Source organism: Cinclus cinclus, chromosome 20, assembly GCF_963662255.1.
Source record: "Cinclus cinclus chromosome 20, bCinCin1.1, whole genome shotgun sequence".
NCBI classification, from domain to species: Eukaryota; Metazoa; Chordata; class Aves; order Passeriformes; family Cinclidae; genus Cinclus; species Cinclus cinclus.
Window position 1 is genome coordinate 10,294,156 of NC_085065.1, and position 23,815 is coordinate 10,317,970.

The following is a 23,815-nucleotide window of genomic DNA, read 5'->3' on the forward strand; positions in this document are numbered from 1 at the left end:
CCCATCACCAGCAGCATCTGCGGAGGCACAAACCACAAAATGCTGAGGGAAAAAAATCCAACAACAAGGGATGATACAAATGGTATTTATCTCTGGAGGCTCGTGGCTTGAGTTCTCCACTGCTACTGACACCCCCAGAGCACCAAATAAATCCTCTGCCCTTTCAGAGAATCTCCTTTTCCCGGAGCTGAGTGTGTGAACAGGTGACACAAATGTTTGGTGACTTCAGTTACCCATTTCTCAGGGGTGCAGAGTAGGAAGGGAGCTGTTGTGCAAGCAGGAGGGAAACAAGAAGGGTGTCTCTAAAGATGTGCTCTCCAACTGCCAAAATATGTTTTGAAGCCGAGTGTGGGACGTGCACAAGTAGTGATTGCAACACAGCCACCACTGGGACTGTGTGGAGAGAACTGAGTATTTTCTGTGAGAGTTTTAACCTTTGCAAATTAACTGGGTACAGGGATAAAAGGAAGTCATTGAATAATTTGGGCTGGAAGGGACCATTAAAGGTCATCCAATCCAACCCCTCTGCAGTGGGCAGGGTCACTTTTAACTAGACCAGGTTATTCCAAACCAAATCCAACCTGGTTTTGAATGTTTCCAGGGATGGGGCAGCCACAGCTTCTCTGGGCACCCTGTGCCTCCCTCTCAGGGAAGAATTTTTTCCCCAATATCCAATTTAAACCTGCTCTCTGTCAGTTTGAAACCATTCCCCCTTGTCCTATCACTCCATACCCTTGTGAAAAGCCCCTCTCCAGCTCTCTTTAGCTACTGGAAGGGGCTCTTAGGAATCCCTGGAACCTTCTCTTCTCCAGCTGGGTGGTTTCCAGGGGAAGGACTGACAACTACTCACCCCAGAGTGGAGGGAGGGCAGGGCTGAGCATTTGCTGAGCCAGGTAAACACCTTCCTGCCCTCTGCAGCATCCCATCCCCAGGGGAGGGAGTTGGAGCTGTTCCTGAGGGTCCCAGCAATGATGACAGATGAGGATGGAACTTCAGTTTCTATAGAGACATTTATTGGAAGGGTATAAAAATAGAGTGCAAATTCCAGTAAGGACATGTTGTAGGCACATAGTCCCAGACATTGGTGGGAGAGGAACCCAGGAGGTGGCAACGTGCCCGGATTCCCTGGTGCACCCAGATCCAGAGATCTGATCTCCAGAGAAGGATTCCTTCTTTCTGCAAAGCTTTCAGTCCTTCTGCTTCATCCTGCCTGGCTTGACAAGGACTCTCACCAGAGCAGGCACTATTTTATCAACCAGCCTTTGGAAGTGCAGCTTGGAGCAGGGCTGAGGCCCCTGCAGAGTGCAGGTGGAACATCTGCATCACAGAGGAGCCTGTTCCCCTCTCCCTGGTACACTGAGAGTGGCAGTAAATATGTGCAGTTTGGTTAATACAGAGCACTGCATAAATGAGCATTTAACAGTCCTCCTGCTGCAGCTGTTTCCAGTCGAAAGTCCCATCCAAAGTCAGATCAAAATTATCTTTTTCGTGCTCTCGGGAGAGCTCCAGAAACACCTGAAAGGGCCAAGTTAATGCTTGGGTTATTTCTCTGTGATGCTCCTTTGCAGGAGGCACAACTCTGCAGCCCTGGGAGTGGTGTGGAGAGGCTTTTTTGGGGGAGCAGGGCAGCAGGAGCTGAGCCTCCTGTGCTCTCTGGAGTAACCAGACAGGCATCACCTGCCTGTAGGTATTTCCATACAGGTTTTCCCCACCAATGGATTGACTTAAACATTCCTCATCTTTGCCACCAGCCTTGTACAAGCAGCAATAAATAATCTGCTGTTTCCAGGGCACCCAGAGGGGCTGGGCACGGGCAGCTCCGTGCTTGGCTGTGCTGTGTGCCTTTCTCAACCAAGTGGGGTCTGAGATTTCATCCAGACTTGCTCCCACCGGGAAAAATCCCAGCAGTAAAAAAACCCAAACCATTTTCTACCACTTCACCAATAGAGAACCCCTCACCCCCCACCCTCAGGCAGTTTTTTGGTGGAACTGCCTTTTGCCACTGTGCCAGCCTGGATTTGGCTGCAGCTTTTTTCCCTGCTCCTGCCTTTACAGCACAAATCAAATTCACCTGAGTCAGAGTATTCAAGGAGAAGCTGTACTCCTCGAGGCTGCAGTTTTGTTTGGCTGTGGAGAAATGGGAAGGGGGTTGGAAACGAGCAGTTGCTGTTCTGTCTTTTCAAAAAGTCCCCCGGCTTTGCTCTTACCTTCCTCTAGCTTGGAGAAGGATTGGGACAGGGGCAGTGCATCTTTCATTGGGACCTTGTAGACAAGCAAAGAGGGGAACCTTGAGGAAACAGAAGCAAAGGTGATTTTTTTTTTTGTTGCTCTGTGTTGAGGTTCTGGAGTGAAACCTTTATGGATGTCTGGGTGTCCTGCTGCTGGGATCACGGGAGGGCTGGATGTGGTGACAGGATGAAATCCCATCCCCCTGCAGGGAGCTGTTCATCCCTCTCCAGCTGAGATCCTGTGTCTGGCCATCACACCAGGCATGTTTTCAGCCATGAGGCAGTATTGAAACCACCCCTCATCCCATATTTTATAGTTACCTCTCCTGGCGGGCTGCACCCGGGAAAATCTTCAGAACCTCAGCGTGCAGAACATCAGTGCTCTCTGGATCCTTGACCTTGATTTCCAGGAGATATCCTTTACCAAACTTGTTCTTCAGGTACTGGATGGAGCCAATGCACCTGCAGGGCAGGTAGGAACAGAGATGACAGTGAAATCATTGTCACCTCTGCTCCTTCCTGAGAAGGAAACCATGGGACACTTCATAAAACCCGTGGCAGGTGAGGCTGGAGGAGCAGCCTGGATCAGTTCCAGCCCAGCCAGGGGCTGTCACCCACCGGAGCTGCCCGGACACCAGGATGGCCACACGGTCACACACGGCCTCTGCCTCCTCCATGTGGTGTGTGGTCAGGATGGCTCCTGACTCCTTGGTTTTCAGGGCATCCCGGATTGTTTTCCTGAGGATCAGAGTGAAAAAAATATATATAAAATAAAATCTAATGCTCCCTAGAAATGTCAGACATTGTTCTTGTATCTTTATCCATCCAAATGCTTTCCCCCTAAAATCAGAATAAAATGTTCACATGCAGCAACTTTAGATTAATGAGCAAACGGCAATGCTTTGAAATAATGACAAAAACCACTTTTGACCCGAGTCTCTTTATGAATTCTCCCAAATCCCATTCAGGACTGTCCTAAATATTGCAAAAAGGATGAAGGTAAAATAGTTTTTCTGTCTTCTTGCTCATCCCTGAGTGAGAGGGAGACAAGAAACGTATTTTCCAACAGAACCATTGTAACGTGAGGGACAGCACCTCCTGTGGATGGGGTAAAACCCTTCTCATGTGACTTCCAACATCTCCTTTTGCCTTCCCAGCCCTTCCCCACCGTGGTGGCCCCGTGCCCGGGTTCCTGCTCACCAGACACGGCGCTGCCCGTTGGGATCCATGCCAGTGCAGGGCTCATCCAGGAGCAGCACGGAGGGGTTGCCCAGCATGGACAGTGCCACACACAGCTGTGACACGGAGAAAGGGCTCAGCCAAAGCTCCTGCACACCCTGATGCTGTGTCCACACACAGCTCCTCATTTATGGGAGCTCTGCTTTATGGGAAATGCAGGTTTGGGAAAGGCTCATTTCCACCACCCCACCCAATGTGAGGCTCTCCCTTGTGGCTCAGGGCACAGGTTGGTCTCTCCACTCAGGAAGGAAAGTTTTAATTAGTGCTTCATCATCACAGTGCCCATTATAGGTGAACCAAAACACACCTTTCTGGTTATCCCAGCAGGTAATTTTCTGACTTTTTTGTTTAAGTAGTCTTGAAGCTGCAGAGCATTCACAATTCTGCAGGGAAAATGAAAAAAAGAACATTTTTATTATTCCAAATCAATTCTCTCATCAAGGGTTCCCAAAATGACAAGAAAGAGGAACTTTTCTCCCCTTGCTCTTGGCTCCTGCTTGTTTTCATTAAACATTTATTGTGTTATTAAAGTGTAAGTGGCTATTTGAAGCAGAGTGTACTGAATAAGCCACAAGCTCTTTTCTAAACCCACCATCAGTGTCAACAGCATTAGGAATCCATTCCTCCTTGCCAGTGTCAGCTAAGCACTCTCTCTTGTGGTGCCAAACTCTAACATCAGAGATTTCAGAAGAACTGCCTAAAGATAACATTCTTAAAAGGGCATTAGTGGCAAATTTATCCCCACCAAGTGCACTTAGGAAAATGGGAGGTTTTCTTAATGCACTCACTAAATCACAGCATTGAGCACAAAAGCACTTCTGCAGCTGAGTTTCCTGAGTTTCTTTCCAGGTTTCCTCTGTGAATTTTGACTCCCTGGTGCCCTCCCCATGGCTGAGGGGTGGACCATGGACCATGCCAGCCCTCCCTCTGTACCTGTGGACAGCAGCAGCCGTGTCCTCCTTGTGCAGCCCCTTCACGGCCGCGTAGACCCTCAGGTGCTGCTGCAGGGTGAGGTCCAGCCACAGGGGGTTCTCCTGGGGGCAGTACCCCAGGAATGCAGGAGCCTGGTCCTGGGAGCCTCCTCCATCTCCCCTCTTCATCAGCACCTGCACAACCAGGCTGGGCATTGTCCTCTCACACGGCCTTGCCCAGTACCAGGGGTGGCTCAGGGGAAGATTATGGGGTTTAGGTGAGGACAGCCGCAGTGAGGGAGTGATTTCACACTGTTCTTAAATATAAACATGGAAACCAGGAAAGATTGGGCAAATAAATACGGCAATTAGGGCAGTTGCAACAGCTTATCAAATTTAGAAGTCACCATCGCCATCCCCTCCATCTTATTAATACATTGTTTAATTTAATAGAGCGATGAACTCGATTAAAACCACGATCACTAATAATGCTCTGACAAAATCTGCAACCTCGATGAAAACGATAGCTTAGCCTAGGTGCAAGGTTTGGATTTTTGTCATGGATCCATCCCTTGTCTCCAGGTGTCTCCTACCTGCCCAGCAGTCAGGGCTGTCTCTCCAGTGATCATTTTGATAGCTGTGCTTTTCCCAGCTCTGTTGGGCCCCAGAAGCCCAAACACTTCTCCTGCAATCAATACACAGAATTTCTTAGTGGCTATTCCCCATTCAAGAAATATATCATGCACAGTCCCACAAAAGAAAAAATACACAGCATACTAATCTCAAAGATTATATAAAATAAATGGTGTTATTGTATAAAATTCATGCCCAGAGAGCACATAAGATTTCCACTTAATCTGATACCGTGAATTATTCCCAGGAGCCACTGCTAAAGTGGTCTCTTCTCCCCAGGATCTTTTTTTATCTTTATTTTAGATAATGGACAATCACAAGTCATTAATAGGATGCACCATTGAAACATAAAGACCAGACTGAAGGTGCTTTAGCAACAGAACCAATAGATTTGATTTTCCTGCCCTTGCTCAGGAGAATGTTCAGGGGATTAACTCGGGGTTCAACACAGGTCTGGGAGAACAGTCCCAGTTCTCACCTTTTTTAACACAGAAGGAAAGGTTTTTGGTGGCTGTTTTCTTCTTTATCTTCTTCTTAAAAAATGAGCCAGCTTGCTTTATTTTATATTCCTTGCACAGATTGCTGACTATAATGACTGATTTCTGAAAGCGAGGAGGAAGAAAAAAGATTAATTTATTATCTTGGACAGCGTGAATCCTTCAGTTATATTTTTCCATTATAAAGGCAGGAAACCTTCTGAAGATCTTTGTTTTATGGAATATGAGGTGCAACAGGACACTTTATTGTCCAGGTTCCTCTTAAGAGCTTTCTTCTCCTCATGGAACCCACGCTTTTAAAATTTTGAATTTCCCAGCGAGAAGAAGCCAGCAGGAGCACTGACCTGCAGTGGTTTGTGTTTTACCAGGTAGAAAATCAAACAAAACAAGAGGGACAACACTCAGGGGTACCTCCTCCTGACTCGGAGCCACCATGGCATTTCTCACTGCTTCCCTTTCAGCTCTGACATCTTCATCTTCCTCCTCCAGCTCCTTGGGGTGCTGCTGGCTGCTTTCTCTTCTTGGGGAAATCCTGAAAGAACACCAGATTTCGCTTAGGATTTTGTTCTTTACCTTTGTTCTCCACCAGTGCCTTTTGGATAGACCAAGAGTGAATTTCCCTGGGACTGAATTTATACTATATTATAATGTTTACCATTAATATCACCATCATTATTGATATTGTAGGGGGTGATGATGATAATGATGACATTTATAATCTTTGTTTTGTACCAAAAAAGAAGCTGGTACATCCCACAACACAGACAACATTCTGTGGAAACACTAAATAACTTAAAAGCTGTTTTATATTATCACACCACTGCAGTATTTAAGAGACTATTTAAGTAATAAGAAAACACCAGTTCTAAAAAATATATATTTAAAAATAGAGACACAAACGCAATTATGTTTTCAAGGAGAGGCAGTGGGGTAGGAGTTTTTATCTCACATGTGCATGAGTGTTTATACAAACCTAAATACTGGGTCCTGTCTCAGCACTGCTTTTCCATATTTTAACTCCAGAAAGCGAAGAAGAAGAATGAACACCACAGAATGGATGTAAGGCTGAAAAGCAGAGGTTGCCACATTAACAACCTTGCCTTTCCTCCCACCACAGCTGGCACTGAGGTGGGGGGGAAACAGAATATGTAAAAATTTAGCCCATTAGCATTGAAACTCAGGGTAATCAACACTGCAGAAAGCACTAAGGGCAGAGAAACCCCAACTCATAAAATAACAGGACAGCATGAAGTGATCTGGGCTTCTTTTGTTTTGCTTTCCCCATTTCAAAGGTGTGAAATTGTTTTAGCACAGCAGGTGAAATGTCATCTAGACTCACCCAGGTCCTCCTCCTGCTTCCTCATACCTGAGGAGGGGCTTTAGGAGACCCACAAAATAGTCCAAAATAAATAAATTTTATTCCTAAATAAAAGCAATGTTAAATGTTTTCTTACTGCAAAGACAGCAATCAGGATACGACTGTCTGAAGCCACACTAAGTGTCTTAGTGTCCTCCATGAAAATCTGTAAGAATAAAAAAAAAAAACAAAACCACTCAATGAAGACATGTAATTCTTTAGTATCATTCTGGTTAATGCAGTAAGGTTCAAAAATGCCTTGAAAATCTGCAAAACCTCTGATTTCCCCCAAACATTCAGCACACAGATGAACAGATACAGATGTTTGGCTTTGGGAACCCTGGTCCTACACCAGAACGTGTCACAGCTCTCAGTATATGGAGCAGACTCTCCTTCCAGATGTCCTGTCCCAGGAAAACATCTCTGCAGAGCAGAAGAGGTGAGTGGGACAGGACAGAGGAGGAGTCCCACCTCCTTGGACTTCAGCCCTCAGTGATTTATCATTTATCAACGGTGTTGCATGTAGCTGGGGGTTTTTGAATTTATTCTCAGCTGACTTCCCACCACCCCCCTCAGTCAGCCCCTTGTGAGTATTCTCAATTCTCACTCTTTTTTTTTTTTTTTTTTTTTTTTTTTCCCATGCAAAGACAAACCCGTGGCTTCATATTTTCTCTCAGGATTGATCAAGCCAAGTTGTTTGACTTTATGGCTGCTCCGTCCTTGGCATTGTCCAAGGCCAGCTTGGATGTGGCTTGGAGCAGCCTGGTCTAGTGGAAGGTGTCCCCTTCCCATGGCAGGGGGCGGAATGAGATGAGCTTTAAGGTCCCTTCCAAGCCAAACCATTCCATGATTCCATTCTACGACTCTGCACGGAAAGAATTAAGAGTTTTTTCACATAATCCACAGTCACAGCTGCACAAGGAGTCACCCCCAGCCCTAATGAGCAGCTGGAAAAATGAGATCTGAGCTGAAACTGTCACCTAAAGATGCACTCTGGAAAATCTCACCCTAGGAAGGATGAGCCTTCCCAGACTGTAGAATGCAGTTAACCCCAGACTTTGGTGCAGTTTCCCTCAGACTTTGGTGCAGTTTCCCCCAGATTTTGGTCATAAGGACCCAGGGTTGTGTTTTGGGTGTCTCCTTGCTCAGAACCACCACTGACCTGCCGGGAGCTGAACACTAAACCCATCAGAGGGTACAGGGGAACCAGGAGGGACAAAATGTAGAAGGAGGTGTTGGAGTAGTCCAGGTGATCGATGATTCTGTCGATGAAAAGAGAAATAAAGCACACCTGAAAAAAAAAACAAGAGAACTCAGCTGATGGGAAGGGTTACTCACTGCTCATTAAAACTGTGAGTCTAGCTCTGCAATTCCCTGTTGAATTTATAAAAACAGACCAAAAAATGAGAAAGATGAGGCAGAGAGGGCTCAGGAGATCCTCAACTCTCTCTGTCTGAGGGTTAGCTGCTGCTTTGGACCAGTGGGGGAGACTTCTTCCCAGGGACAGGGCTGCTTCAGGCAGAAAAATCAAACATGGGATCCCATCCTGTTCATTCCCATCCCAATCCGTGCCGATAATCCACCTCCTTCCAGGTCAGGCTTGGATGATCAGTGTCTAGCCTGATGGCTCCTGTCTCAACACTTCACATCTCTTGGATGTGGGGTGTCCAGCAGAGTGATAAATTCAGTTTTTGCCTCCATTCATGCACCAATTCTGGTTGGATTCAGGTACTTTCCCATGTCACAGCAGGATTGTGGCAATAGAACACAGTGACAGAAATTTAATACAGAATTGGCTGCTATTAAACACTCCCAGATTTATTCTCCACATCTCTGCTTGGTGTTTTGACATCTATCTGAAGATCCCAAAATGTCTGTAAACCCAGGAGAGCATTATCCAACCACGTGCTCACCACTATCAGGATAAAAGACCAAAGATCACAGCTCCATCCTTTGCGAGAGTTGAAGGAGATCAGATACATTAAGAGAACGAGGGAAATTCCATAACCCAACATTCCTGTGACCTACAGGGAAAAAAGGCTTTTGTTGGAGAAAATGGAGTGAGGTAAATCACCAGACACTCATCTACAGCCATGGGGAGAAGTGGAAATGATTACACAGGGCATTTAGAAGTTACCACAATTTTACTCTGAGGTGTAAAAGAATATATTAAGGCAAGATTCATTGCCTTTTATTTCCAGCTGGAGAAACCCAAAGGATAGGAGGTGAAACAAAAAGGTTTGTAAGAGGATCAAGAGTGTTCCAGCACCATCTGCACCCACAGTGTCTCAGCTGCCCCCACACAAAATATTTTCCCCCAGTCCCTTCCAAGCAAACCAGCAAGGACCAGAATGGCACCTACCAGCAAGAAGAAGGTGCTGGCATTGCCAGAGATCTTGTTGCTCATGGCAAACTGGAGCCCAAACATGGAGAAGAGCAGGATCCAGCAGAGTGGGATGTCCACCAGGGCCTGGCCACACCAGTAGGCTGAGGGAAAGAGCCCTGAGATCCGCAGCTGGGCACGAGCTCCTGCCTGGGGAGGCACAATTTTAAAGGGTAATTTAATTGTCTGTGCCTGCTTGGCCAACTGCACCCATGGGAATGGCCCCAGGAAATGAAAAGGGAATAAAATCTGTCACCGTCGTGATTCTGGGGTAAAATTCGACCTCTTTTTTTTTCCTTTTAATATTTGGTGTTGGCTGCAAAACATCTCATGGATATCCAAACACTCCCAAGCTGCCAATCACAGGGCTGGACTCAGTTATCTCAGAGGTGTTTCCCATCCTAAATGACTCCGTGGCTCTGTACTCATACATCCTTCTGGCAGTGCAGTTGTAATCCCTTCTGCCCACCCCAAACCTGCTCCCTTTCAAGGCATTTACCTTGCAATCCTGCGTGTAGCCCATTGCAAAGTGAGGAGGAAAGCCAGGGAATAACAGCAGCATGTAAATGAGGTAAAAGGACATAAAATAATCCCAGTATCCTGGTTGGAACAGCTGAAAACACAAGAAAAAAACATTTGTGGAAAATGTCTACAATTCATTTCACCATTCATCTTAGTGCATTTCTCATGGATTACAGGGCACTGTGAATAAAAAAATAAGGAGGGATTTGAAGGTTTTCTCAAACCAGAGCCATGCAAAGTGCTTGCTGGTGAGGAGAGTTGGGTGGTGCAGGTCCCACTCTTCCATCCCAGATTTGTGGGGGGCTCTCTCTTCCATCAACTGACGAACCAAAGCTTGAATAATGTGCTGGAGAGAACAAGGAACCCCCTGGAGAAATCCTCCCAGCCACCCTCTCCATGCAGCAGCCCTTGAGATCCACACGGGAAAAAATCAGATCTGTTTTTCCTGAAGTCAGACGTGGCGGCTCCAGAGGCACCGTGGAGGAAGGTGGATTTACACGTTCAGACAGCCCTACGAGGCTTCCCATTAAAACCTGATTAATTAGTGAGACCTTAAATGGCTTTCTGACACCCTCTGGCTTCACTTACAGAGAAGAAAGGGTGGCTCCAGACCTGGATGTGCCTGGTGGAATTGAGGGTTCTCAGCAGGGCGTTGCTGATGATGTTCACCAGCACTGGGAAGCAGTTGATGGCCTCCAAGTGACACAGCACCGTGAACCTGTAGCTCTTCAAAGAGCAGGGAAACAAGGTGAGAAAAACAAGGTGAGAACTCCTGGCTTTCCTCATCTGCAGGGAAGCAGTAGGAAAGGAGCACACCAGGAAAATCTGGGTCTGAGGTGCTTTGCTTATGCCTCGTTTGCTAAAAAACAAATTATGAGGTATCAGAAGTCCAGGTTGTGGTAAAAATGTACATTTTGAGGTGGAAGCTCAGGGAGATAAGGTCTCCTCTAGCATGGACTTCACTGCTTGAAACACTTCCTATTTTTTATACCTGCATTACAAAAAGTCAACAGGGCCATCCCACAGGGAGGGCTGATGGAGGCACCTTGCTTAAGTATTCAATTGTTGTGCGGAAATAGAAGGGAAAGGAAAAAAAATCCTCACCTGACCTTTGCGGGACACTTTTATAGCCCCATTGTGTTGTAGTTCCTCTGTTATATTTTCCTCCTTTGCTATTTCCACTGTAAGATCCTGGCTCTGGAGCACATGGATGAAGTCGTCAATGACTGTGCCTGGCATGAGGACCAAAAAGAGGAATTATAACACTGGGAAACAAAAGAGTCTTTGACGGTTTGATTTTTATTTTTATTTTTAAATCCATGACCACCAAACAAAAACAGAGGAAATCTAATAACTCTGGACATCAGCCAGCACATGTGGGCTGGATCGCTGCACACTAGTTTTTGGGAAGTGAATGGATTTCAGTCTGAATTTTTTTCCCTAGCCTTTTCTGAAGTGCTACAGAATTAATTTTCTTTTGGGACCATCTGATGAAGATACCGGTGTCATTCTCTGGTTAAACAACATGAAATATCCACTCATGGGAGTGTTGAAGGTGAAACTCTGGAAGCAGCCCATTAATTTGACTCATCATGAGTGAGCCTGGAGTGTGGCGTCTGCTTAGAAAATCCCACACTCTGAAATTGCTTGGATAGAGACGTGGATTTGTGGCAGGGACAGAACCCTGTCCCCATCTTATCTCACCTGCTCTGGTACCCTCCTTTTGCACATCTCTCACCATCCGCTGAAGCCCACAGCAGGTTTCCTTCACCACCCTTTAAAGACAATCCCTACTGTGGTCCCTCATTAAAGCCTTTATCCCCCCTTGGATCCTCTACATCTCACCCATCTGCTGTGCCCTGTGTTTTCCTTCGGAGTAGCAAGAGCCCAGAACTGGGAATGATGAGGAAAAGCTCCTTCCCCTCACCTGTGTGGTTGTAGACCAGAAGGGTGGTGGTCTCCAGGTGGGATCTCTTCCCCAGGGGCAAGAAGTACCGTGCAGGAGAGAGCTGCCAGGCACTCACACTCTGCCAGCCAGCCACCACACACAGTTGCAACACCAGAGGAAGCAGAAAAACCACATAGAGCAGCAGACTGTGTTAAGAAAGAGTTGAATAAACATTCTGAAAAGAGGTGTTCAGCAGAAATGTGTTCAGAATGAATTTGTGTGTTGGAAATGGTGGATTATATTTAGATTACCCAACGGTCTGTTAAAAACTTTTGGCAATTTTTATAGAGTCATGGAATATCCTGACTTCGAAGGGACCCACAAGGATCATGGATCCAACTTGTGGATCCAACACCCCAACTATCCCCCCTGTCCATCCTTGGAGCAGTGTCCAAACTCTCCTGGAGCCTCTCCTCTGGCAGCCTCGGGGCCCTGGGGAGCCTGGGCAGCGCCCAGCACCCTCTGGCTGAGGGAAGATCCTTTCCCTAAAATCCCACCTAAACCTCCCATGGCACAGCTCCAGCCATTCCCTCAGGCCTTGTCACTGATGGTCAGAGAGAATTTTATTTCCAGAAGTCTCAAACCCTGATCTTTCACCAAATGATTCAAAATGTAGCAGGGAGGGAACCTCAGTTCCAGACTGCTCAGCTTTTTAGGGCCATGAAATGCCCTTCAGACGTCCTTTCGATACAAGTTTCTCATAAATCAGCATCTTCCTTTAGTTCCTTGTGCCCCATCAGGAAACTCCAGCTTGAACACCAGCAAGGCAAAATGAGTTCAAACACTGGCAACACGAAAGAAATTTAAAAAAAAACCCAAAAGAACAGAGGAAGCCTGAAAGTACTCTCTGTACACACTGACTTATTTTAAAACTTCTTCCATTTGATATGAAAGTAATTCTAAATGATTCTATTCTTTTGAAAGAAAATGGATTTCTTTTGCATAAATTATTCAGCATAGAAATGAAAATGCACAAAAGGGAGATTCTGTATTACTGGCACTGGAAAGGAAAAAAGCTTTCCCTTCCTCTGAGTGCAGATGACCAAGATCATTCCTAGTCAAACCTCGCATCAATTAATGCCAGCTCACCGAAACAGGAGTGTGGAAATTGTCCCTCCTTGGTGTGACCCACTTCCAGCGCTCCAGGAGAAAACCCCTTTGGTACTTACATGGACCGCAGGTTCTTGACCGAGCTCTTGAGCTTCAAGAAGTGCACCCATGCCATGGCAGAGCCCTGCTGCCTCCAGAGGTGCAGGCTCTGGCTCGGCGCCGTGCCGGTGTCCGCGAGCAGCAGCGAGCGCGGCCGCACCTCCTCGGGGCACCCCGCTCCTGCTGCTCCCCACTCCTCCCCGGGGACGTGCTCACCTGCAGAGAGTCCCCACGTTCACGTTTAGGTCTGATCCCAGCTCCTAGGCTGGGATTTGTAAAAGTTGAAGAGCCGCCTTTGGAGGTTACGGCTGAGGAGGTGATGTGTTGGGTGTGGATTGGAAACGGTACCTTCTGGATCGGCCGTGGCTTCCCCCTCCAGCCTCAGGAACACGTCCTCCAGGGTTGTCATGCTGATTCCATAGTTGATGATTCCCTGCTCAGAGCAGCTGTCGAGGCCGCTGAACAGATCTGCAGGACAGAGATAAAATGAAGACAAAAGCACGGAGACCACTCTGGCTCAGCTGAGCCTGACTGGAGCATCCCCAGTGACAGAGAACACAGCAAATAATGAACTGCCAGGACACAAAGGTGTGGAGGAGAACAAAACTGCCAGAGCCATCGCTCATGGAAGGTGTTTCCCTGCTTAGCACCAACATTTCAGACTGTTTTCATCCTCTGTGGGATGGTCAGGCTGAAGGGATGGGCACGGGAGGTGAGAAATGGGCATGGAGCAGAGTAGGTTGTGTGGGGTTTTCTCTTGTCTCTGTCTTCTCATTTAACAGAAAGAACTGAACTCTCGGTAACCCAGTTTAGCCTGCAGGGTTTGTCACTGCAAACAGTAGAAAAGCATTTGTTGCACAGTTTGATCTGAAATGTGTGATAAAATTGTGGGGAATACCCAAACTGCGATGGTTTTGAAGTCCTCATGAGACTCCTGTAAAAAAAATCTCCCTTTTCATTTCTCCTTCCCCACATTTTCTTTTTTTTTTTTTTTTCTCTCTGGATAATCCTCAATTATTTTCATATACATTACCTGGGAATTTATTCACATTTTCGAAGGGCAGTTTATATCTCAGCTCATATTGGGTGTGTCCTGAGAAGGTGGCACTGGGGATGTACCCTTTCACCAGGGATGTCAGAGTCTCCAGGTCACAGGACTCACTGACATGGATCCTGTAGTGTTGAAAAAAACACAGACATTAAGGTTTGGAATAAAAACAACCCAAACCCACCCAGACAAACAACATCCACCATTTTATCAATGCAAAAAAGGAAAACTCTGATGTTTTTAATTCATTCCCTACTCCAGATTTACTAACCCTAACCCTGAACCTTACTGCAGTTTCAGTTAATGGGGCTGGATTTTAATGCAGGTAATTTGTTTGTTTTGATGACATCTGCTCGAGGGTCTCATTAATTCTGGTGTCCCCTTGTACCTGCGTGTTGTTGGGGCTTAAGGAGATACCTCAAATGATAGCAAATCCCCCATTTTTTCTTCAGGAACAGAGAAGAGCCAACACACTTCAGGCTCCCGTGCGAGATAAAAGCCTTGCGATCTGAAGAAAAGAAAAGCCAAAGGAATTTCTAGTGCAGAGCAGTCATTGCCATCTTTTGGGGCTTTGTGCTCCAGAGTTATCCCATGGGGATGCTCTGGACTGAGCCCGTGCTCACCTGCCAGGATATCGGCCTCGTCCATGAACTGGGTGCTGAACAGGATCACGCGCCCTGCCCGCTGCTCCCGCAGCACAGCCCACACCTGGTGCCTGGAGAGAGGATCCAGCCCCGCCGTGGGCTCGTCCAGGAGCAGAACCTGCAAGGAGGATGGAGTCAGACATTCCTCGTGGCCGGAGCGTTGTGCGTCTTTGGGGTTTGGTGTTCTGCAGGCAGGTGAGCCAGAGCATCTTTTAGACCCAGCTCTGCTGGGGCGTGTGAGAGCTCAGGGAGCTCTGTCAGCTTCCAAACTCACCTGGCAAGGTGGGTCATTAATTAAAAAAAAAAAAAAAATGAAATTTACTCATTCTAATTATAAGCACTTTAAAGAAGTCGGAAATCTTAGGGCCAAATATACATCCAACATTTTAGGTTTTAGTTATATCGAACTGGAATATTCCCAGTATTACAGAGCCATGCCTGCTGCTTTACCTGGGGGTTTCCAAGCATGGCTATTCCAATGGATAACTTCCTTTTCTGTCCACCACTCAGTTTTTCAGCTTGAGTGTCTTGAATGTTGCTGATATCCAGCAGTTCCAGAATGTTTTGCACCTAAAACAGCACAAGGATGTCAATTCTTAGCAGCCATTTTCCTTCCATCCTTTATTAGGGTGGATTTAGATTTAAATCAGACATCAGAAGGAAATTGTTCCCTGTGAGGGTGGAAGGTCCTGGCACAGGGTGCCCAGAGAAGCTGTGGCTGCCCCTGCATCCTTGGAAGTGTCCAAGGCCAGGTTGGACAGGGCTTGGTTCTTCAATTTTCAGAAGATCCAGGTGGGTTCTTTGAGCTTCCCAGTGCAGAAGGAGCCTCTGTGGAATGGTGAGGAACACATGCTCACCTCTTGCTCCACCTCTTTGGACTTGATGCCCTTGATTTCCGCAAAGGTTTTCAGGTTTTCTCTCACTGTCAAGACCTCAAAGTGCGTGTTGAACTGCGGGCAAATCCCAACCATGCCCCTGATCTCCTCCCTGTCTCCCATTTCAGAGAGTTTGTAGCTGTATATGGTGGCAGAGCCTGGGGATAAATGGGATGGGGGGAATGAGTTGATCTTTAGAGTTTTTGGATCAAGGCCACCCCATGCCAGCCTTGTCCCACCTTCTGAAGGGAAGCTGAGCCCACTGAGCACGTTCAGCAGCGTTGTCTTTCCAGCCCCACTGTGGCCCAGCAAGGCAGTGATCTGACCCTCATAAATGTTTAAAGACAGACCTACAACGATATTTAACACCAGGCTGGAGAGAAACGAGGTTTGAATTGCCCCCACTCACTGTCAAAGGCAAGAGATGTCAAAAAGTACAAGAATTAAGTGATAATAATTAACCAAAAGAGCACTGATTGAGTGGGGCAAAGCTCTGCTAACCTTTAACTAACGGTATAAAGAGCTGGTCTGTATTTAGCAAAAAAGACAGAAATAAAAGTATTTTTAAAAAATTAAAGTCTTTCTTCTCTTTTGTCTTATTAAAAACAGCAAATCAGTAAAAACTGTACAAAACAGTGATCAGTCGCATCAATTAATATTTGACATAAATTTTCAAGCAATGCAAATTTTTTTTTCATTGTCTGAGAACCGTGTTTCCTTGTCTTTCACAGGAATCAGTCTCACAGCTTTCATACCTCTTAAAGCTTCTGTCTTCTTGTCTTTCTTCTTATAGGCTTTTTTAATATTGTGGAGCCTAAAAGGAAAGTAAGGAGGTTATTATCTGGGAATTTCTGTAAACACTTCTCCCTGCTGCCTTTTATATTTTTTATGGACCTTAAGTTGCCATGACAGAAATGGCATGGAAAAAAATAAGAGGTGCTGGGAAACAAAGCTGAGATTCACTGGTTTGACATATTTTGTAGCCAGGTATGAACATCACAACCTGGCACCAAAAACAGGGCACCAAGACTGGAAAAGACAAGGCCAAGTCCATTGCAACAGAAAACAATTGTACAGGAAAAACAAACAAACAAAAAAAAAACCCCAAAAAACAACAACAAAAAAACCCCTGTTATTTTTAAATCTAAATTTACCTAAATGTCTTCATTAGTGACCAGCCTGAGCTATCTTTTTATCTCTGATTTTTCTCTGTGAAACATTTTTATCTCTAATTTTTCCCTGTGAAACAAAAAAAATGTTTTGCTGATGGAGGGAGTGGGGAGCACTAAACCAGACACAAGCAAATCCTTTCTCTCTTAACCTGATGGCCTCTTTCCCCAGGAATTCGGGGGGCACAGGTTCTGCATCATCCCCAGGGAGCTCCTCAGGGTTTGCTGTGGCTCTGGGCACGTCCCTGGAGGAGCCTCTCCTGCTCCTCATCCAGTACGAGGCCTTCAGGAAGAACAGGGGAGGGTCTGGGATCCCATATTTGCCTGCCAGGAAAACAAAAAAAGATGTTCTGTCATTAACCAAAGGCACAGCCAAGACACCATCCTAGACTAAACTCTAAGGAGTTTCAAATAAGTACAAAATTTGCTGCTTTTTTCCAGTCAAAACTTCCAGGTTTGGAGCAGAGGCAAAGGAGACAGGAAGGTTGGATTCGGGGTTTATGTAATGAATTCAGTGTTTTTCGTGAATGAATTAAAGTATTGTCCTACATATTATTGCACTATAATCTCATAATTAGAAAGAAAAAATATTAAATACTTTGTTATCATTGGTGTGTACCACAAACAGAAAAGTCACTCCATGATGTAATAAATTTATTTTAGTCCAAACCTTATTTTGGTTGAGTCCAAGAGAGGAACAGCCCATAATTTCCTTTATATATATCCCATCAATCCTTACAAATAGAAATAAATCGTTCCCACCTGGAAGAATTTTGTCGAAATACAGAGCCAGCAGCATGTACAAGACTGAGTCAAACACCAGCAGTATGTATGTTGAAAATAAAAAGTATGCTTCGTCCATAAGGTTGGAAAAGGAGAAACCTATTTCATATTTCTCCAAATGGAAAATCTGAAATAAAAGTGAAAGGAGAATAAATTTTAGGCTGGAAAAATATGCACATGCCACGGACAAAACTCTGCTTGTTAACCCAGAAATCATCTGCAGCACTGACCAACTGTTATTTTCTTTATAAAGGGGAAGGGGAATGAATTTACTCCATGCAGAGATCTTCATGCTTTAATCCAGAACTTTCCAGAACAATCCAGTAACAGAAGAAAAGGTCTGAGTTTTAGAGGAGATCAATTCAAAACACCTGATATTGGCACCCTTGATGCGAGAGAGTTAAAAATGTTATAATTTACATAATGACTGATTTAACCATATGGGGAATCAGGGAAATGCAGACACAGAAAATTCCCAAGGCCTTGTGCATACAGGCTCAGAGAAAGAGATGGATACAAGGTTTGACCTGGCTTGGAGAATTAGAGCATTAAAAGTAAAATCAACACAAAAAAAAGAATATACATTTGTAGTTTAAGTAGAAATACGCTTTAAGCAAAGAGAAATACGTATTACGTAAGCAAAGCAGTGTGTTAAGTAAGATAGTAAAAAGTTTTAAAAGTTTAGCAATAGAATCTGTTATAAAGTTAGAAGTTTAAGATGAATCAATTTTATAAAGTGTTACATCATTGGTCAAAAAATGACACATTGTGGTAAAGCCACGCTAGCAAATTTTGCAGAAGTATTTGATTTAAAAACTACCATAAGGCATTGTAAGTGAGAATGAGAGTGGTTTCTGAGGCTATGGCATTGGATGTGACACCTTTAATGCCTCACCCTTCCATGAGACTGATCAATAAACCATCTTTTGCAGTGTCTCTCAGTAGTCCTGTCTCTCCTAAAAATTATCCTGAGAGCGAATTAACAAAGTCACTCTCTTTTTTTTTTTTTCTGCTAGTGCAGAATTGTCCTCTCCCAGGCATATTTTTAAAATATATATCAAGAAATCAAATATTAGATTACCAGAGCTAGAAAGAGCTGTGGAGATACGACTGATGGGAAACTGGGAAACTGCAGGGATTTATCCAGGGTGGGGATGGAGCAAGGGCAGCAGCAGCAGGAATCCAGAGCTGGATTTGCACAGTCCCTGCTGCCAGGAGCAGGGGAGTGACTGGGCAGCCAAGGATGCTGTCCAGGATGTTCCTGAGGATAATGGGGCTGTTGTGTGCAGGGATGGGGTTTCCTCGGGGTCATGGGCGAGCTGCAGACGTGCACAACTGCAGATTTTCTGTGCCAAGGGCCCTGCTTGTCTCTGCATTCCTCCGCTTTTAAAGCAGGGGAATAGGATGGGGGTGCTGGAGCCCAGCATAGCCCAACTCACATGGGGGTCTCAAACAGGCCATGGAGAGGAGGGAAGAATGCCTGGGTGTTTCAGAGCTGGATTTTTGAGCTAAGGGTAGGAATTCCTGTGCCTTTCTCTCCCAGCTGCAGGCGTGGTGCCCCCCTACCTTGGCAATGCCAGTGTTGAATGCAAAAGGACACAGGAGACCAAGAAACCACTTCAGTGGCTCGGGGACATCTTCAATCAGCACTGCCAGGCTCAAGAACCCGAAGATAAAGATGATGAGGAAGCCCATGGAGCTGACAAGCTTGGAGGTCTTTAAGAGGGAGCAGAGCATGAAAACCAGGTGGATCTGTAAGAACAGAACTTTCCTTCAGCCACTGAAGGAAATAAATATCTTAACAGCAGCACTTTCATCTGCCAGGGACCAGACCTCTGCTGAGCCTAGTCTGTACAATAAAATCCACTAAAGCCCTTCTCAGTGGGTTGATCTGAGTTTCAAACTGGGCCTTTAGTAGCCAAACAAGAGCCTGCCAGCCCTACAGGCTGCAAATCAAATCTCTGCTGCTGACCTAGAAAAGCCAGTCAGATGTTTGAGCCAGGACCACAGAGGTCCTGAGTACTGTGCAAAAGGCTCTGGAGCAACGCTCAGGCTCACCAACATGGTAATAAATCATGTGGGGAGGAAATCTGGCTTTAAATGCTGACTTACACACGCCAGGCCATAGAGGAAGAACAGGAGTGAGACTGCAGGGAAGCTGCTGGTGTAGAAGGGCTCCTGCAGCACGAGGGCTGTCAGCAGGCAGGAGAAGAGCAGCACATAAAGAGAGTACAGCAAACTCCAGGACAGCCTGGGGAGGGAAAGCTGCCATCAGCCTTGGGGGCAGTTAACAGCTCTGGTTATAGAAGTGCTTAAATCTAAGTGTTTCATTATTTCCTGTGGCAATAATTTCTCTTTAACATCCTCAGAAGAGACAGGTGATCCAGTTTAGGAGGAAGTACCCGGGGGAGCAGAGGACACCACTCATGCTCAACCCTCTGGTTGAGAAACTGAACAAAAACAGTGATCAGCTGCATCAATTAATATTTGACATACATTTTCGAGCAATGCAAGTGGGTTTTTTTTTCATTGACTGACTGAAATGTTTGTACAATGAGGTTTCCTTTCTTTACCAGGAATCCATCTCACAGCTCTGAGGGCTGGAGAAAAGTTATGAACCCATTTAACTCATTAATTGGCTTCTCAAGTGCCCAGGAACAGACTGATATTGGGAAACATATTCCACTTTAGAAAGAACTCACCAAAATGCAATGTCCTGCAGCCCCATGGTCCTCATCAATACTTTGAGCTGCTTCTTTTCTCGTGTGACATTCCTTGATAAGAAATACATGAAGGGTAAGAAACACATCACAATGACAATCATGAAGTAGCTGTACTCCAGGCTGATGGAGAAGAGGATGCTCTGGGACTTCATCCTGACGCCAGCAATGGATTTCATTTCTTCCCAAACAGAATGATTTGTCACCATCTAAAGGAATGCAAGGTCAATAGATCATTGTTTTCTGCAGTGAGATGCATGTGTATAAATAATATTCTGCTTCATCCTCCCTGGATTAATTTTTTAAAGTAGCTTTATTTTCTGAAAAACCCATCCCTTGCCATTCCCACAGCAGAGTTTGCCTTTCCTATATTGTATTTAAAATAAAATGCCTCCATCAGTTCCTAAATTAGATTTACCTCTATAATGGCAGCATCAATGCTGGACTGCAGGGACAGGAAGCCTTTGTACCAGTACCTTGGACTGTCACAGTGCCACCAGGAGAACTCATAGCAGCTGTCTGCAATGCAAAGGGCATCACATGAATCAAAAGTAATTAATTTTCACTATGAAATGGAATGACAAGAGCACACGGTGGGAAACTCTTCAACTCTTGGACAGCAACAAGAAAAAATCCCCCAAAACACCTAAACTCACAATTTATTCCATCACTTAACAAATACGGAATAATCCCACCCTGCCCACACCAGGCAATCACCCTGAAATTCCCATTTTGTATTACCTATGTATCCAATGACTTCATTGGGAATAACCACGTGCGAGGAAGGAAACCTGAGGTGGTAGGAGAAGTTGTCCTTAAATACAACTCCTATCATTTCCTCATTTGAAATCCAGGCTTTCTCCATGGCTCTCTCATCATCCACTTCCTCTAGTGTTACACCTGTGGAGCATCAGAAAAATATTGCCATGAGCTTTTTGTGGGTCTGGAAATGTGTCCACAGGCATTGAGGGAACGTTCTTCTTTCTTAGCACTACAACTCCTCCTTTTCCAGTTCTCACTGGCCAGGAAAGCAGCTCTAAATGCTTCAGACTTTACTAGTTGAGGAGAAATGAACCTCAAAAGAAAGTTTTAAAATGTGTTTTAAAAATACTAGCTAAGGCAGAGCTTTCCAGTTCAGAAGGGCACATTGGCCTCACAAGTAGTTTAAATCCTAGAGAAGAAATATTTGTGAAAACTGAGGATGTGGGATGAATTTTCTCTCCTGATCAAAGACGTCGGAGAACCGCTACAACACAGCACACAAACAGCAGCTTAAATAATGACAAAAATCAACGTTTAAAAGGCAAAACCCACCCTTCAAGACAGAGCTGGAGGCCACTCTGCTCATGATGTGCCTGGTGGTGGCAGTGACGGGGGTGAAGGTGACGGTGACCCCGGTGGTGTTGAAGGCAGGGTCATCCAGGTGGCCCAGGTGGCTGAAGGGCACCTCGGGGTGGTGGCTCTGGTGCATGAAGGAGGACACGATGAACACCAAGGGCAGGAAGAGCAGGGACAGAATCCACTCCTACAGCAGGGAGAGCAGGGAGGAGAATTTCACGGCAGTATTAAAAACACATTCTTTGCGGGATTCAAAGGTAAACAAGAGGAATTCAGTCTCTGTGGGATTAAAGTGTCAATAAGAGGAACTCAGTCACACCCATTTCTTAGGTGTGGGTGAAGGGACTCTCTGCATTGTGGCCATCACCTGCTCCAAGAGTCCATCTGTGCCCTCATTTGTCACAAACCAGACATAAATATCATCATTTTTAAAAAATGCAAATCTCCAAGTGTTCATTACCAGCCAGGCTTCTCAAAAGTACTTTAAGTTCTAATTTTACCCAAAGAAGTTGGCGTCCAGGAGCAGGCAGGGATTGGCCACGCTCAGTAGTTAGCTACTATTTTGGTTATATTTTAATTTTTTTCTTACCTGAAAGCTCTGCATCTTCATCCTCCATTTGATCAGGACATTTTTCCACAAGAGAATTTTAGTTTGCTGGAATACACTTATATTCCTCTGGAGTGTCTTCATCTTCAAACCTAGAGACAATTTCTTTTTGAAAATTGCATTCAAATACAACAAAAGCCAAACCAGCAGCAACTGGTTTTATTCGCACAGTCCTTGCAGATGTGCAGTGAAACTTTTTCTCCCTTTTTGCAGCAAGAATGAGCTGAAGAAGTTCAGATGTTGAGTGCTGAGCACAACCACCCCCGCAGCACAGGGTCCAAGAGACCTCATCACCTTCAAAACACTCCAGCCCTCACAGCTCAGCAGCAAACACTGACAAAAATCAGAATTTCAGGCTTCCATGCTGCAGCATGGGAGGTTTGGGAGGAGTTATTGATGAAATAAAAAAGGGACTATCACATTACATGACCTAATCTGCTGGGGTGGGCTCCATATCCAAGAAACAACAACAATACAGTCAATTAAAATCCCTAAAATCCTTTTACTTGTAATTTTAATGTGCTATAGGCTCAACTCCAAGAAGTGTTGAGCAACTCCTGGCTGTGGTGTGCGCTGAGCTCTTGTGGAAAACAGCATCTGCTGAAGGAAACTCAGAGCCATGGGAGAACACATTCTTGGAAGTGCGTGGGAGAGATGTCACTGGCAGGTTATTAATGAGAAATGAGAGAAAACTCAGTGGCCACGAGCATGCACTGATGAGTTACTCCAAAAGACAGGGAAGGATCCTCAAAATGACATGGTGAAAGCAAAGCAAGGGTTATTTTGCGTGGTTAATGCTGGTGGTGGGAAGGAAATAAAGCATAAAGCTGCCTGTCAGATTTTTGCAGATGAGGTATGCGTTTATTAACCATACATTAAATAACCATGAGGATCTTTAATGAGCAAAAGGATTCAGTACCTCTGTGCAAAAGAGCTTTACTCACATGGCCAAACTGCTCTGCTGTCACATCTGGAAATAAAATCTGCTTTTACACAAAATCCTGATCTTCTCTAAGTGATTCTCAGGTAGAGCAATCAGAGCTTTTACAGACTTTTAATCTTTTCACAGCTTTTTAATCCCTTCATGCTTTCCTGTCATAGGGAAGGAAGATGTTGTCCTGTTCCCCTGGGGGACAATGCCTCATGGTGCTGACAGGCAAGACAGATTTTATCTTCCTCCAAATATTTCTATTCAGCCCTCAGGGGTTGAGTCTCCTGTGATGGGACAGCAGGCACTGGAATCCTGGAAAAGCAGCTGCAATAAATGGGCTGCCCACTGCAAACACTTGCCCTGGCTTTTGCCATCATCTCTAAACAGATTTCTTTTCCTCGCTGATGATCTCGCTAAACCCAGGTATATAAAAATTTGAATTAAGCCTGCGTAACAACCTCTAGACTTCCTTGTGGATTTAACCTGCTATTACTTGGTTTGTTTTTCACCCCACAGAAGTGAGGATTAGGATGTTTCGTGTCACTTCTACCACGGGGTTTCTGTCACAGCTAATAAAGCCACTTGCCAGAGCCCCCTGGAGTAACCTCGGCAGATCCTGGCTGGGGTGGAGGGGTGGCACACCGGGAGCTCACCCCGGACATCCCACATGTCCCTCGTGTGTCACCCCGGCCGTGCTGCCGCAGAGTTTGGGCAGCTGGGGGAAATGTGATTTCTCTGCTCCTGTGGTATTTCAGCTGGGATTTTTTACAGCGTTTGATGGGCAGAACTTTTAAATTCAAACTTTAGCTTTCGCTGGAGGGTAGGGAAAGAAA

The 23,815-nt window shown here is 45.4% G+C and overlaps 1 protein-coding gene across 1 annotated transcript; it reads right to left on the reverse strand.

Annotated features, from left to right (window-relative positions):
• Positions 1 to 1,416: 1,416 nt before the first annotated feature.
• Positions 1,417 to 22,135, reverse strand: LOC134052191 (ATP-binding cassette sub-family A member 10-like). The gene is made up of 38 exons (XM_062506513.1): positions 22,034 to 22,135; positions 21,421 to 21,631; positions 20,848 to 21,006; positions 20,525 to 20,625; positions 20,089 to 20,315; positions 19,499 to 19,637; positions 18,953 to 19,138; positions 17,366 to 17,513; positions 16,756 to 16,927; positions 16,190 to 16,248; positions 15,674 to 15,784; positions 15,417 to 15,592; positions 15,010 to 15,129; positions 14,539 to 14,677; positions 14,333 to 14,423; positions 13,901 to 14,040; positions 13,216 to 13,335; positions 12,888 to 13,083; positions 11,698 to 11,864; positions 10,875 to 11,002; positions 10,359 to 10,496; positions 9,748 to 9,861; positions 9,228 to 9,398; positions 8,779 to 8,889; positions 8,028 to 8,156; positions 6,963 to 7,031; positions 6,482 to 6,573; positions 5,920 to 6,040; positions 5,490 to 5,613; positions 4,972 to 5,063; positions 4,401 to 4,573; positions 3,775 to 3,850; positions 3,429 to 3,523; positions 2,847 to 2,966; positions 2,550 to 2,690; positions 2,208 to 2,287; positions 2,072 to 2,127; positions 1,417 to 1,515 (listed from the first exon to the last, which is right to left on the reverse strand). Exons 1-38 carry the CDS (start codon positions 22,133 to 22,135, stop codon positions 1,417 to 1,419), a joined length of 4,893 nt encoding a protein of 1,630 aa, XP_062362497.1.
• Between the last annotated feature and the right edge of the window lie 1,680 nt (positions 22,136 to 23,815).